We start from the raw sequence: 18,176 nt of genomic DNA, 5'->3' as shown, positions 1-18,176 counted from the left end.
TTTTAATGAAAAAAAAACATACATGCAAACAATCAAAATTCATTCATAATAATATAATATAATCATCGGAAAGAGAGATTCAATTATTTAAATCAAAACAAACAACAAACGATTAATGATCTAAATCAAAACAAACAACAAACAACAGATGATTCAGTTGTAATTTTGAATTTTTAATTTTTTTTTTAAACTAAAATGGTGTTTGAGAGAAATCAGAAAAAAAAACTGAATTATGTAACTTGATGTAGAAAGACGAGACAAGATGATTGAAAAAAAAAGAAAATCGATTAATCATATTCAACAAGTTTATTCATAGATTTTTTTTTTTGGTTGAATAATAATGATGATGAAAAAAATATATATAATTTTTAAAACTCAACAACAACGGGAGCCATTTCTTCGTGTATTTCAAATTTCGAAATGTTAATATAAAAAAAAGAAACATAAAATCAATGCCGAAAATTATTATTATTATTATTATTATCGAATGAATAAAAATGTATCGATTTTCTCATCATCCACCGAATTTTTCCTTGTATTATATATTTATGAATGAGAAAAAATTCATAGGCTGGTATTTCATCGATTTATTCAATTTTGAATTGACACTTGAGTATCACACACACACACACACACACACACACACACACACACACATACATAATAATACGATGATAGTGATACAGATACATCATGATTTTCGTGTGCATGTCTAGAAAAGAAAAATTGATTTGATTTGATTGATTATCAATTATTATTATTTAAATGTGGGTTGTGTTCATGTGAACTGATGTTTCTTTTTCCAGTGTGTGCTGGCCATCATACAATTCATTCATTCATTCATCATTGAATACAACAACAACCAATCATCAAAAGGTGTATGATATGAAAACCAACAACTAGAGGAAATTCACAAATTTAATTTATTGAATAAAATTCAATGAAATTCGATACAATCGATGAATGAATGAATGCTCACACAAACGGTATCATTATCACAATTGACCATTGATTTTGATCGATGGAAATGGATGGGCCCCCAGTACAATCTCTTTCCTTCCCCACAATAGATCGATCAATAGAAATTGATTGAACGAGACGCCCAATCGATTTGAATTCAATGACATACTATTCGAATGATGATTTGATGTGAAGATATATCGCAACCTCAATGATTACAAATAAAAAATTGATGACATGTCATTGATACCTACAGGTGTAAGTTCATGTTTATGTGGACAGATAATTATCGTTCAGAAAAATCCTGAAATTTTAAATTTAATTTTTCTTCACATCTAATTTCATTCATGATGATGATGGATAATTCATTCAGGATTTTGTAATTTTCAAAATTTCACAATCAATTCAACAAAAAAGACTGAAATGAAGAAACAGGATCGACATAGGATGCTACTCGACACTTTTATTTCGGTGAATAATAACCAACCAACAAACAAAGCTTGAAGCATTAATGTATGGGTATCAAAAAAAAAAATCCGACATTTCTCACATCACACAATAACAACAATAATGAAAAGAAAAAAAATTCAATAACAAATAATGTTTTATCAAGCGGGGAAAAAAAACAGTGCGAAAAAAAATTAGTAGCAAAAATCAGGGAAAAAAATTAAAGAGAAAAAAATTTGGATAATAATTTTCAACTAGTCAGCCAGCCATGAACTTGATCTTGATCATGATGATCGACCACATGCACATCATCATCTTCATCATTGGTTGGATGAATGAATGAATTTACAGAAAATTCATAATAGGCCATCATCATCATCATCATCATCATTATAATAATGAAAATGTATGAAAAAAATATCTATTTATCACATAACCTGCAACATCATACATACCGTATATCTTTCAAAAAAAAAAAAAATCCGAAATTATCAAGTTAAACTACACTAGGCCAATGACCTAGTGTTTGTGTGCGTGTGTTAATTAGTACAAACACGGCTTGTGTGTGTGTGTTTGTGTGCTAATCTCAAGTTTACTTTGTACATTGGTTATAAGTGGATAGTAGAATGTAAGTAAAAAACAAAAAACAAAAAAAAAATATACCCTCCTAATCTCATTGCATATAATAATATCCATCTGGTCATTTAGAGATTTTTTCATTCATTTTCACATCCAACCATTCGAAAAACAGAATTCGTTGAATGCATGCATGACAACGAAAACAACGACGAAGATAAAATAAAAATTCATGAGCGACACAAAAAAAATAAATAAGATAAAAGACAATAAAAAACAGAAGAAGCTTGAATATACTTAGGTCATCATCATCATAAACATCATAAAATATGAAAAAATAAATTCAATGATGAAAAAAATGACCGAAAAAGACCGCAAAAGCGTGCTCAAAACAGGGTCTCATCATCATCATTTCATGATCATCATTGGGTGTTGTTGTTTAGATGTTGTTGTTTCAAGAATCATAACAAATTGTTGTTGTGGTTATCATAATAATGATGATGGAAAAAAGCCGAAACAACGAACAAACAAACAACCATCCATTTATTCATCGGCGAAACGAAACATAGAAAAGTATGAAAGGAAACAAACGAGAAAAAAAATGAAAACTACCTAACTAACTTATGAAAAAAGACTACAAAATTGAAGTAGAAAAAGAAGCAAATATAGAATAGTAAACATTTGACAGACATTTGATATAATTTACCGTGAAGATATCGTTATAGCCGATTATGTATGTGGAAACATTCAATGATAGTTATAAGATATGCATGTATGAAGACTTATATGTGTACGACCCATCTGACATATCATCTGCTCAAGAAATATTGCTCAACATTATTCATTCAAAAAAGACTTGGACAAAAGATTTATAATTATGAATAATAATAATCAGACAGACAAACAAACAAACAAAAAACGAAAAGAAAGAGAAAAAACAAAACGATAATGATGATGAGAACAACAACAACAACAACAAAATGGTTAAAGAAAAGAGAGAAAAAAAATTCATTCCGATGTGACCCGTATCATACATACATGCTACATGATAATGAAAGGTCAATATAGTCATCATTATCATCATCCAGGATCCGGAAATAACAGAAATTTTTTGAATCATCTTAAAAAAACACAAAAGCAAGGAAAGAAAAAAATAAGATCAATAGTAGAATAGAAAAAGGTGCGACAACAAATACATAGAATCATTTTTGTTTGTTTGAAAAATTTGCAACTATGAAAGCAAAAGTTACCATTAAACCATTAACATCATCATTATTAAACTTTGTCTTTGAAAAATAAACGTGGTAAAGAGGGAAAAAACACCACCCATATCATTCTTTGAGAAATCGATAACTACATCATCATCATCAGAGTGGTCATCATCTATGAAATATATTTTCATGCTAATCAAACAACAACAAAAAAAAAATTGCTGGGTAATCTCAATCCAATCTCTAACGATTTATTCATTCAACAACAACCCTCTAAATGTTTGTAAAATAAAAATCTTTTGAATATCATTACGTAATAATAATAATAATCATCACCATCATTATCGGTCATTATTCATCATCATTATTATTGTTGTGTCATTGTTGATGATGTTGATGATCATTATGATATCACTGTGTGCGTGTGTATGAGTAAACTTGAATGCAACAAACAAAACCAGAAAAAAAGGTAAGAAGGAAGGCCACCCAAGCGATGATGACGATCATTATCATTAACAATACCATTTTAGTAAAAAAAAGAAATAAATTGCTTTTTTTTTTTTTTTTTTTTTTTTTTTTTTTTTTTTTTTTTTTTTTTTTTTTTTTTTTTGTTTCTTTTTTTTTTAGTAAAAAAAAGAAATAAATTGCTTCTAAACTAAACAGAGTTTCTGGTACAAATAATTCATCATGTAGTAAAAGGATTAGTCATCGTTAAAATGTTTCAAAAGATTCATTCGAATATGACATACATCTTTACAGACAATATTCTTGATAAATTCTTGATGGAAATTCAGTAAAGTGAATACAAATACTACAAACTGTCAACGCAATTTTTTTTTTGGTTGGTTGGCCAAATTGAATTAGAATAACAATTTTTTCGTTTTTTTTTTGTTGTTGAACAAATTCGTGAAACGAAATGAAAAATAGAAATTGAAATGATAATTTTGGATAACTTTTTTTAAAAATAGAATCATTATGATGGCTTTTAAAAGAGCAAAAAAAAAATTAATGTCGAACCATCTTTACACACTCCATATATGGATCACAGCAATTGAAAACATCTGCAAATATCGAGACCCATACCACGACGATGATGATGACAAATCTAAACTTTTGAAAAAACTAGGAAAAATTTCGGACTAAAAATGATGTGAAACGAGAATCATCGTTTCCATAAATTTCATTGGAACTTAAAGCAACGAAAAAAAAATTCACAAGATTTACAAAGATTTACAAGATAGAAATAAATATACACGCGAATCACAGAGAAGGAGAGAGAGAAAAAGAGAAAGCCACACACATAGAGTATAAATAACATTTTCGTGGTTCATGGATCAATTTCATTCATTCATCAAAGGAACAGATGTGTGTGTGTATCATTTTACCATTCGAATTCAATACACTTCCAACTATTAGAGTTCAACCAAAAAACCACATTCTTTTTCTTTTTCATCCCACTGCATGATAATGTTAAATACAATTACCATCATGAAAGAACGTGCCATATATTTTCCAAAAACAAAATGACAAGGCCAATGAAAACCAAGTGTTCTTGTTGTCACATTATCAAATGTCACCAAACAGTAAAGAACATGTATACAAACAAAATGTGTCAAATGTGAAATAAACAATAACCAACAGTCCATAAATAACCACCATAAATGAATGATCGATTTGAATGAATAGATATTTCTATCTCTACACATCATAGATTGAGAATTGATGATTATTTATGAAAATTATCAATTATCAAAAGAATGAGCATCGAGCATATTGTCGACGCGAAAAGAAAAAATATGACACTTTTTCATCACAATCATTATACGATAATAGAAAAAGAAACAGTTAGGAATTCTATTTTCATCAATCATATTCAGTTTATTATGAAAAATTCATTTTTCATTCATTCATTTCATAAAGAAGAATCATACATGAAAGAATCGTGTGAATTTGCAAAAAAAGTTTTATAATTTTGTAAATTAATTTTGATGAATAATAATATACAGTAGTTATAGGTTTGCTCTAATGTCATCTGGCAGTTGTACACATGGGATCAATGGTTATTTTTCTAGGTCATCAGGGAATATTGATCCTGTTATATTAATATATGATCCGATGGGAGATACTTTTCTTTAAATGTCATTATAATGGATCAATATTGAAAAAAAAATCACAAACTAATCGACCAAATTGTAATTGTGATAATAATTTGAACAATAAAGCAGCTAACTTGGAACAATATCGAGGGGAAAACAAACAGCACAAACCACTGGATAATCAAATTTCAATCGAAACATATTGTTCATAGTGATCATAACAATAGAATTCGGATACACACACCCAAAAAACGTTCAAATGAACAACAACCAGATTCAATTTACATATTTATAAACTAAATAAGCCGTGGTCAGGCCTGAATTGCAAGCAGGGCCATGTTTTTTATGTCTTCGGCCAACCCTTGCTCGGTTTTCAATTAACGTTTGACGTAGTCAAATAAAACAGCTCAGTAGATGTGTATACAAAGATATTCTTTTTGCTTCTCATGCCATTGCGATTTCCCTTTTCCCCTCAACTTTTGCAAAGAAAATGTTATTCAACATGAATTTTATAGTCCACAAAAGAAATTTACTTTTGTTCCTTTGATTTTATAAAAATAATCAATAATAATCATTATTGACCAATCAAACAACAAAATTTTTATAAGTGGGATGCTGTGTTTAATACACCAAAATTGGAAAGATATTTTCATTAACCACGAAAAAAACGAATAAATTAAAAAAAGGATTAATTGACAATTCAAAGTGATTTCAATTAATGAATTACTGAATGAGGAAAAAATTTTAATCTGCAAATAACAACAAAAGCAACGATCATTTACGATGAAACTCAAAAACAGTAATTCAATTATTTTTTTTTATTTCATTTATGGGCATTTTTGTACATCAAATTCAGCAAATTTCGATGGCCACATTGCTATATAATTAATCCAATGTTTTTTTTCAGCTGAAAATGCTCAAAAAAATAAGAAACATCAAACGATTCGACAATTTATTCAATATATTGATAATGATTGTGTGTACATTGATCGAGGTATCGTGGTGGCAATGTGTGAAGAAAAAAAAATAAAATAAAAAACCAAACCCGAAAATATGGGAAAAAATTACTTAGCAAAACCGGAGAATGAAAATTACAGAAGGCTACAAAATATATGAATTATTTTGGGCCATTATGATCAATCATAATGATAATGAATGGTTTACGTATCGAACAGAGAAAAAAATTATGGAGAAAAAACTTTTTTTTAATGATAATAAAGGACAACATGACCATATGTTTCTCTAGATCAGTGATTCCCAACCGGTGGTTCGCGAACCCCTGGGGGTTCGTGGGATATGCAAAAGGATAACTTTGTATGTACTAGAATTTTGTAAAGAAAAAACCCCCGGGGGTACGCGAAGAAAAAAAGGTTGGGAAACACTGCTCTAGATAAATCAGTCACACGATATAATTATCAACATAATAGCCATTGATAATGATCAATGATTAGAGATTCGGATCATCATTAAGGTCAAAGGTTGGAGAGATTCATGTTATTTATTAGATAAGACTAAGCAATGTAATGAGGATTGGATAACATTTTATTGGAAATTAATTATGGCTAAAAAAAACAACAACAGCACTTAGACAATAATCTTGTTTCATTATTAAGCTTTTGGATTATATATTTGGATCCAAATTATATATATGACATTCGATGACCGGACACTAGATGATAGTGACTTTAAACATTAATAATAAACACTTAACAGAGGGTGATAAACAAACAAATTGACTTAAATTATAGTCTAAATTGAACAAAATTGATCTTAAATGACACGTGTGTCTGTATTTCAAAGCTATCCGCTTTGATAACATGCATCATTGTCAATTGGATCGAGTGAAGAGGAGGGTTAATTGGATCTGTTGATCCCGAGAGAATGATAAAAATTGGCAATCGGAAACCGAGATCCGATTCGAAACTACTGAATGATCGAAAACAGCAACAATTATGAAAAACCAGCAGCTAGATTTAAATCACCCAAAAAAAGGTAGCATTTATCATGGACAATCACCCATTGGATTAATCAAATGAACTTTATCCAATAAATCTTGATCTTAAATCAATTAAAATCACAATGTAAAAAGGGGCAGAAGAATCGATCAATCAAAATTGAATTAAAAGGGAATGGTTACTACTATTAACATTAATACATTATTATTCAATGACAAATGAGCTCGTAAAATATCAATTTTTCCAGTTTGATTAATTGGAAAAATATTAGATCAATCTATTGATCTATAGCAATCACGAATTTAAAAAAAAAATGATTCACCCGAATTTAATTTACAAATAGAATGAATGAATGGATGATAAATGATTGATTGATCATCGAAATTGATGGAAAATTCAATTCATTACAATTCACGATTCTCTCATCTATAATAGTATCAACATTCATCAATGAGGATGTTGTATGTAAGCATGCTGTGTGTGTGATTTGTATGTCTCTAGACAACAATTAGATCCAAGTAAAAACAATGAAAACAAAATAATATGCCAGATGAATAAACCGGGAAATGAAAAACAATGATGAACAAAACCAAGATACAACAAACAAACAATCGTTCAATATAATATCCATTATAGATAATGGCAAAAATGGGTGAAATGACCATTATATCTTCAATGGTGACCACAACTATCCTGATATGACGACAGAGGTCATCATCCGGTCATCATCATGATGACTGATGGTTGTCCGGATGAACAAAAAAAAATCGTACAATCAATTGGACAGCCATATTTATCAATGATGATAGTGTTTCACCATTTAAAAAGAAAGATGAAGAGATGTATACGAAAGAAAAATATTTCGAAAATTGTTGATTTATTTTTCGATTTACCGATAAAAACCGTACATTATATTTTTTATAAACAACAACAACAACAACAACAGATTGATAGATATGATGACCATAAGCCACCACCACCGGTGATAATGTTATAACCGTATAAAAACCGATTTTCTTCTCTGTCATTTTTTTCATTCTTGAATCAAATTCATACAAAAAAACTCCATAGACATCGTTTGTTGTAGTTTGAGTGGATGTTTGATAATGATGAAATTGTATCCATTCGTCATGGATAATTTAGATTAGATGCTACTGATGATTATAAAATAAAAATAAATGAAAATATTTTCGATATGGTCATCATCTATTGATCATTTTAAACAAGGTCATTTAATCTCATATCATTAAAGAATCGATTCATCAATGTAAAATAAAGGGCAATAGAAGTGTGTAAACACAAACAGGGATTATCCAAACTTTTGTGAATATAGATTTTTTTCGCGGTTTTTTCCGACAAACACCACAAAGTATAAAAACAAACACAGAAGGTAATTATTTATCAAAAAAAAAAATCATAAATCATGCTATAGATCTATAATTCATTTGGATCATAATAAAAACCAAGATCAAGGCCCTCAAGCAAGGAAAAACTTCAAAAATAAATTGACCATCCAAAGTCTAAAGCTTATCAATAGCAATATAATAGTAAAATGGCTTTCACAAGCCTCAATTGCAAAAATGGATCATTGGAAATATGAAGTGGATTCATAAATTGCACAGACATACACATACCCTCCTCTATTATATTTGGTTTAATCCAAAAATAAAACTACCATACATACGAGCACAACACATGTGAAACAACGCATAATTGTGGATTATTGAACAAAACAAACTTTCATTTTTTTTCGTACCGCATATTCAACCAACTCAGACTACTAGATTTATGAGATATGCAATTTTTTCTCACAAAACTAACATACAGACAATATGGATAATATTGATGGGCCCATATGTGAGTGTGTGTGTATAGGCCTTGCGAACGATGGAGAATAGAATGAAAACCCAAACAACAGATTTTCAACGGAACCATAAATCAAACCTGATATGTATTCTATGTGTACAATTTTATGAAATAATAAATGTGAGAATTAAACAACATTCAAACAACATTGCGAATGAATTTCAAGGTTCAAACTGTTCATTTGATGATTAAACTGTTTTCCAAAGCATAGTTTTTCATACTATTCCAGGAAAGAATGATTTCACTAACTAAATGATAGAAAAAATACACAAAATTGAATTTTTTCGATAACTGAAAACAAAAAAAAATCGTCCCATTTCCCAAAACGGTTATTGATATAGACGAAATGGAAAAACAAAAACAAACAAACCAAATGTAAAAAAAATACGGCTACTAGCATATATGATCCGATCATTAAATAGTATGGCTATTGAATGTACATTCAACACCACCTGGGTAAAGTCCAAATCCAATTTTGAATTCATTATCTTTTTTCTATAATATAGAGAAATTTATGGATAAATGAATTGAAAACGAATCATCATACAACGTTTAGTCGATTATCATCATTGGATCATCATTTTATGGGCAAGAAAAAAAAAGATTAATTCCATCTGTGCAAGATTTATTTTGTTGTTGTTATTGTTCAATTTGTGAAAGCTTTGTATAACAAAAAACGAGAAAGAGAGAGAGAGAACTAAAAGCGAAATCGGATGATGAGTCATAGAAATTGAAAATTTCCGAAAAAAAATTTTTTTTTTTGTACCAAAATCATCTTTATAGATGGTACCATTTTGGTTCGATAGAGAAACATGATCGAATAAAAATGACGAATGACTGTGTGTGTTACGACAATTTGGAATTTATGTTGTTTTTTTTTGTTAGCAACCGGAATTCACCAATAAATCATCATCAACAATTAACATTGTTGTCAATAGAAAAAATTTAAATACTTTTTCCGAAAAAGTGGGCAATAAAAATTCGTTTAGAAAGTCTTTGAACCACAAAAACTCACAGCAAAACAATCAATTCTTATTGTAAATAAATGATGCTGATTATTCTAATTCTCACAAAACAGCGAAAACAATCATTTCATTCAGCAAAAAAAAAAAAACAAAAAGTTAATGAGCCTTAAAAACAATCCAATGTTTTTTTCCAAATGTTTAATTGACATAATCAAGAAGAAATTTATAAACTTTAAAAAATAAGTATCCTTGCGAAAAAATGAGAAATTCTGAAATGTATCAGGAACACACACAACAAAAAGTCAAAAAGTCAAAAAAAAAATTTTCAACAAAAAACTATGCCATCATCATTCACGAAAATTTGTTTTTGATGTCAACAGAGTTTTGCTCTCTTTTTTTTCTCGTTTATGATATCTCTATTTTTGGCCGATCAAATAATCGTGATAAACACTATACCGTCGACAACAATAATGATGATGACAATGTTGCAATCATTCATACGCAAGTTATCCGAACAACAACAATAATAACCACAAAAAAAACGGGACCCGAATGACAACCATTCGGATGGACTGGTCTAAATCGAATAGATGATAGAGAATCTGAGAAATGGAAATTTTCACTATTTTTATTTTATACTATTGTCATCTACGGCATGTCAACATTTTTTAAATATCAAAAAATAATGGAAATAACATTGACAAAACATGAATGTGTGTGACACATCTATGTGGAATGTACCGTATTATCTCTTGAATATCGGGATCTACTCTATATCGAATCAACTTGAAATTTGATAACAATCAATCCAGTAGATCGTAGATTCATGATTGTTATGAAATTATTATTATTATCGACAAAATAAAATTGAAATAGGATGCTGATTTCCTACCAAACGTTCCGTTCATTACATGAAAATAATAAAGAATATCATCATCATCATCATAACATCTGTCATGTCATATCATTATTTTGATGATTGTCAATCTAACAAACAAAAAAATCATGATGATGATGACAATCATCTTCAATATCCATCTGTATCTTTTTTTCTCTTTCCATATCATTCATTCATAGCCATCATCAATTGAACCATTTCCCATTTGGAAATGTTCTCGTTTTTTTTTCGTTTGATACTTTCAATAAAGATTGTAATATCATCATCACTACATAGAAAGAATAAAATGAAATGAAAATCATTACTTGTTGACATCAATAATGATGATGGTCATTATGATGATGATCATCATGAACATTATTATAACCAAAATGTGCATATAATAGAAAAAACAATAAAAAAAACAACAACCCTGGATTGGATTGAATTTCTGTTGGTTTGTTTATTTAGATGTAATGAAATGTTTTTAGTTATGACTCATACAATGATGTTGATATTTTCATGATGAATCTCACAATCTGAATGAATTGGCCATTAAACATCACAATTCATTTGCAGTAGTAGCAATAGTAGTGAAGATGCATTGAAAATGATCATTCCATTGATAATGATCGTTTTTTAGTTATTTGTTTGTTTGTTTTCCAGAATGAAACAAGTGAAAAAAAAAATCAAAATCATTGGCTTTGGATGAGACTTTTTTTTATGAACAAGCAACTTTCAATATGGAAAACGACAAATATAAACGGGCATTCGTTGTTCATAGACAAAAGCAATTGTAATCTGTCTATTTTTTTTTCACCAAAAACTATGATGAAATTAATCGGCTTAAGTGTAGCTGTTTTTCTTTCCCTCTCGCTCTCTCTCTCTCTCTCTCTCTTTATTGTTTGGATGACATTCGAAAACTATTTGATTCGTTTGTTTCGTTGAATGAATTGAATTGCTCTGAAAGTTTACTTCTGGAACAAATGGAGAGTTTGGTTGAACGCTTTCATTTTTTTTTGTTTTTGTTAAATCTGAAATTGATCTATTGAGCTAGCAATGTTGTTGTAGACTGAGTTTAGAATGGCTTTTTAGGGTAGTAATGTTTGAAATTGCGATTCTCAAAATGGCCATATATAATAATATATAAAGTTAATGAATTGAATGTTAATGATGATTATTATGATATTTTTTTCCATTGAAAATCATCAGAATCAAATAAGGGAAAGAATTTTCACATCAATTCACAAGGTTAGTCACAACTTTATAGCTTTAGAAAACATTGTTGAACTAAAAATGTTTGTGTTTGTGTTTGTGATCTGCACAAAGGTCCAAGACCAACGTTAGACACGTGTTTGCTTCAAAACATACAATACACTTATACGCATAAACAATTGATGTGAAGATCGTAAATAAAAATTTAATTGGATCGAAAAATAATTCCATTCAGATGATGACGATCAACGTAAATCATGAATTCGTAGAACTGAAACGTCAAACGGGAATGTATGATAATAAAATTCTTATAACAGGATCCATTCTGTTTTTTGTTTTTATTTTTTGTCTACCTCAGTATGTCGACAACCAATTTACATAATTAACATGTTTTTCGATATCATAAAAACCTTGTTTTTGCTATTAAATTTAATATTCAAAAAAATCGGTTGAATGAACCGAAATAGGGTATAAAGAAGAAAAAACAGTTATCAAAAAAAACTGTACTGAAAAAATAGGATGAATCCAATTTTCGACAATCGTAATTTCATTGCATGCTATCCACAAATCAAATCTAAATATATAAAAAAAAAATCGAAATAATCAATTTGACATATCTATCCTTTCTCTATACATTCTTGGTAGCTATTATAAGCAAATGGTCAATACAAACAGCCGGTTAGTAACAGCTACTGTACAGAAATAAAATTGCCGACCAAAACAAGGACTGCCATGGAACAATTGAACAATGTCGCATCCATAAACGAAACTATCGAACCATAGAATGCTGCATTACTCATCATCATCAACTACATAACTGCTACTACCAATAATCAAGGCCGATGACATTCAACAACAATAGTTGTTAATTTCTGCCAGAGACAGACATCCATACATACACCCGCCGAATTGACAGCATGGAACAATGTTCCATCAATCCAGATTTACAATAATAGGGTTTCAAATGTAATGAATGAATGAAATGAATAGAAAAAAAAGACATGGTTAAAATGAATTCGTTCCAAGATATATATATTTTTTTCTCATTCAAATAAATACAATAAATGAAATTAAAGTTGAAATTGAATTTGAATAAAAACTTTGAATGATGACAACAATGATGATGATGATAACGATCCACTTATGATGTGAACTTTAGAACTATTGGAACAATTCAATTCAGATTTGACAGTCATACATGAATGAGATAAAAACCGATTTATGAATAGTGAATGGAAAGAGAATTGAAAAAAAATTGGATCAATCCTAGATTAAAATGATATGAGCAATGTAAATAAAAAAAAGGTAAAATATAATGCGAATTTATCTCAAACTAATAAAAAGTTGATTAGTTGTCATATTAAAATAAATATTGATCTTTTATTTGATCACTGAAAAACATATTGCAGAATATACAAGAATGATATAAAATTTTTAATACACACATGATAATAAATAGAGCAAAGCAAAATTGCCATGTTAGACAAATCGGATATAAAAAGTCAACAGATTTCTAAATCAACAACAACATATAATAATCACACATCAGAAACACATTTCAAAGGCCTCATATGATATGAATAAATTCTAAATATCAATAAAAAATCATATCGAAAGAAAAAAATGCTTTTGCTTTACTTTCATAAATGAAGCCTCATTTATATAATAAAGAAAATGAAAGAAAACATTCATAAAAAAACTTACCTGATGTAATGATGAAACAAATATTGGCCAAAATGATTAAACCAAAAAGGCAATAAATATGATACATTATGTTATTTATTTGACGCATAAATGATGAGCGATGTTGCCAATGATGAAAGTTGTTGTATTGTGAATTATAATCTTTTTGCTGGCTATTTTTGTGATGGTGATGATGGTGATCATCTTGATCATAGCTTTTAAAGCCACCACCATAAATTGATGATGATAAAGTTGTTGTCGATTTCATTTTTTTTTTTTTGATTGATTGGTCGATCAAAATCGATTGTTTTACGAATCAAAAGTAGGAAAAAAACGGTATTGTCGAACGTTGATGTGATTGATAAGAAGAGGAAAAAGGTATTTTAAGATAAAAATAGATTGATGGCAATGATGCTAAAAAAGAAATGCGAGAAAACACATAAAATACCATCTAAACACAACAATGACAAATTGGAAGCTGAAAGAAAAAAGAAATTGAAAAAAAAGAATTAAAACATTAATCAATCTTTTTTCCTTCGGATAATTAAATTGAATCCATGATACATAAAACACATTCATCAAAAAGGATGATGAGGATAAATGAATGAAGACAAAATATGTCACAATGTCTTTTCATTTGGTTTTTAATTATAAAACTATACCGGAACAACGTAATGTAGTGTGTGTGTGTTAACTAAACACCGGATTGAATTCATTCATTGTTAATTCTATTTTTTCAGGTTACTCGGATGATACCATACATCAAAACCGAAAAATCAATAATCGAAGATCTGAAATTATCTATGATGGACTAGAAATGAGAAAATTTCCATTTAAAGAAAATAAATGGAAAACAGCAAAAAACCGGTCGGTTATTCATCTTTGATGACACTTGCATGACTTAATTTACCATTATCATCATCATCATCATCATCATCATCATCCTCACAACTTTCCATTTTCATTTCAGTTATTTTAGTCACTGATTAAAACCTAGAAAAAAAACTGATTGCTGATTACCTGTCAAAATGTAGTTTCTAATTATTCTTTATATTGAAGTCCAAATAAGAAAAAAATGTTTATTTTTGGCTATATCTCACTACTACTACTACACATAATAATGATAAGCAAAAATTGTTTATATCAACAACAAAAAGAGTGTATATCATCTGTCATTCACTATATATATTTTTTTTGTGATTGGTCAAAAGAGAAAACAAAAACAAATTAATGAATCATTATTCATTCATTTATTGGTTATTGATTGATTGATTGATACAAATCATATATATTCAAATCATTCATATGTATGTGAATCAGAGCATGAAAAAACAAAAACAAAACTGTTAATAATTGTTATATAATCATCATCATCATTGTTTATAGGTTAATTATAATGATGATCAATATGAGAAACGAAATCGAAAATTGAATCTTCGATCATCAGGGAAAACAAAATTGGAAAAAAAAATTTCAAGATCTTGTGCATCATCCTCAATAGGATTGCTTGGTTTTGTTTGATTTCACAACAGATTTTAGGGCATTTAGAATTAAATAAATAAATTTCCCATGCAAATCTATAGGGGACCAACTTACTTGTTTTTTTACCTTGCAAATTTTTTATTTTTCTCCAGTAATTTCTTCTCAATCTTTGTATTTTTTTCGGTATGTCATTCGCTACAACATAGACATGGCTGTTGTACACTTTTAGAGTAGAAAAAAAACTAAAAACAAAATGGCAGAACTATCTTTATTTCTATCTGTCCATGTCCTATGTGTATATATTGTTTATGTATACTGGAATTAAGTCACCTGGCAATGATGGCCACGATGCTGTTTGTGTGTCTAGTAGCAATGGTCTGTTTAAATTTTCTACCTGAAACCTGTCGGTTTTTTCAATTGTTTGACTCTATAGTGATAGTCCACCAAACAACACAACACAACACAGCACAACACAAGCAAGCCAACCAACCAACCAACCATAACCAGGGGTAATTTCGAAGGAAATTTTTTTTTTCATTTTGAAATTTACAATTCAAGGTGGGTATGTATGGTCGTTGTTTATGATGGTGGTAATTTTGGTGTCGGTTGTATTTGTATAATAAGGTCCACACATAGCAATTCAGTATGACAATTTTGAATTTGATTTGCAAAAAAAAAGAAAAAAATAATTTTTCCATTGTCCTGTGGACTTTGTGGATCAATCAATTGTTACGTTGGAATTTAAGATTTTCTATTTTCTTTTTGCTTGTCCATACAATTGTTATTCAGATTTGACAAAAATGTTTTTCTTAAAAAGAACTAATATTGGAATATTCACAAAGGCAGGAAGGAAGAGTCAAAAAACGATATTTTCTTTGACAATAAAAGTTATGAACTAAATCTATGGTCCATTGAATAAACAACCGAACGAAAAAAAAATCATAAAATTGTACCATATTGCAATGGTCAAATGCGTGGCAAAATGGCAAACTTAAAGTTGTAAAAAATAAAAATATTCAATTTCTGTTTCAAGCCGAATTGTTTGTTGCATGTACCTTTTAGAAACAAAAAAAAAGTATGATAAAACCTTTCACACATAGAATATTCTATTCTCCAGGGGAGATTCCTGTATTAATAATGAGATTTTAATGTAAATTTTTTTTTTCATTAGCAATCAAAAGGATATCCGAAAATTAATGCGCGGTTGATACACAAACCAGCATATGACTTGAGAAATCATTTTGAATGAATGGCTTTTTGCTCATGAAATCGACGGTTTATACAGCACCCAATATATTTTCTACTGATAAAAACATGAATGTTTCTGGAATAACAAACTAAGTTGGAAAAGAGGATCCATGTTTTTTCTGGAAATTTGAAATGGACAGGCGCAAATCGAAAAAAAATTTCGAAGACCAAAGAAATGAAAGGGAAACGCCAAACACAAACAACAACAATGATGATGATGATAATGACAAGAATAATGGCAAGATAATAAAATAGTAGTGACTAGAGAAAATGGGACTAGCGGACACGAATAGCAAAGAGAAATGTGAAAAAAACACCAGATCCGTTCGAAAAGGAAATAACAACATAAAAAGAAGGGACGGAGAACTACTCTGACGAAAATTCTTGACATGCATGCAAAATATATGAATTTTCTGGTCATGACATGTATTTACAGACTAACCAACCAGACTATCTTTTTCATATACGCCCAACATTTCACAAGATATCATAAAAAAAAACCAAAATTTGGAACAAACTTACATTTGTGTTTTTTTTCGACGGGTGGATCGGGTAAATATAATTCGCAATAAAAATAAACACAGACACAGTTGGGAAAAAATTTGAAAAACCAAAATAAATTAAAGATGGATGTGTTGAAATAATTTTCTATTTTAAACACTTACACACACAAATACACGACATTAGAGACACTATTTCACAATCAATAATGAATCATAATTACAAAAAAAACATTGATTCCAAATGAAGAATTTTGAAAGATTTTTTTTTCACTTTTTGACACACTCGTACAGATAGCGAAGAAGCGGTACACAATAATTAAATAATAAGAGATCTTCTAGCGATGGAACGATTCTTTTTTCTGTATTTGTTTAAATATTGATCAAAGTTTTTTTCGAAATTTGAAGAATTTTTTTTTTGTCGAAATTCCAATTCCAAAATAGAACGTTTTCAAATTGAAATGATTATACAACTATGAGATGAGAATGATCATCGATGATTAAATCGTAATGAAATATAATAGAGAGAAATAGAATTGAATGAATGAATGAATGAATGAAAAGACATTCGTAATGGGAAAAAAAGCTAGTAGCATGTAAATCTGTTACTATTGAAAATTGGCCATCCCTTTTTTACGTTTTTACGTTTTCATTTGAACGTCTTCGATAGATATCACTGCTTTGATTCAGGTTTTTTTTTACAACCACCAACTTTTGAATTTGCTTCGCCTCCATTCATTGTCTCTCTGCATCTGTATTTATTTGTATACAACTGCATGATATATATAGAGAGGGTAGCAGCATGATTCGATGTTGAAAATAAACCGTGTCTTCAATTTTAAGTTCAAATTGCAATTAAATGTGGCACCCACTAGCGGTGTTGATTGGAAATACGATGAAGTGAAATTCGATTTGCGTCATTAATTCATGAATGAATGAAAATGGTTAATTTATTTTATTGAAAACAATCGATCGATCAATCGATCATAAATGATACAATTTAAAATAGTTTTTCGATTTTGATTATTCAAATCAACATATTCGTATCAATCGAAAAACATTTTCGAATCATCAATTTGTTTATTTTATTTGGAA

General features: G+C 29.0%; 1 protein-coding gene across 2 annotated transcripts in view; it reads right to left on the bottom strand.

The window, feature by feature from the left end:
* Positions 1–17,603, bottom strand: part of LOC124490921 (protein amalgam) — a 34,513-nt gene extending 16,910 nt beyond the window's left edge. The window contains exons 1-2 of one of the 2 annotated variants that reach the window (XM_047053504.2): positions 17,104–17,603; positions 13,873–14,329 (exon numbers count right to left, since the gene is read on the bottom strand). In XM_047053504.2, the coding sequence (XP_046909460.1) occupies positions 13,873–14,119 (247 nt within the window). In that variant the 5' untranslated portion in view covers positions 14,120–14,329; positions 17,104–17,603. The remainder of the gene's footprint in view (positions 1–13,872; positions 14,330–17,103) is intronic. The other variant, XM_075730169.1, reaches the window with a different exon arrangement.
* Positions 17,604–18,176: the final 573 nt, after the last annotated feature.

Source organism: Dermatophagoides farinae, chromosome 4 (genome assembly GCF_024713945.1).
Source record: "Dermatophagoides farinae isolate YC_2012a chromosome 4, ASM2471394v1, whole genome shotgun sequence".
Classification (NCBI taxonomy): domain Eukaryota; kingdom Metazoa; phylum Arthropoda; class Arachnida; order Sarcoptiformes; family Pyroglyphidae; genus Dermatophagoides; species Dermatophagoides farinae.
Note: the sequence above shows the minus strand (reverse complement) of the source record. Positions and strands in the feature narration are given on the sequence as shown.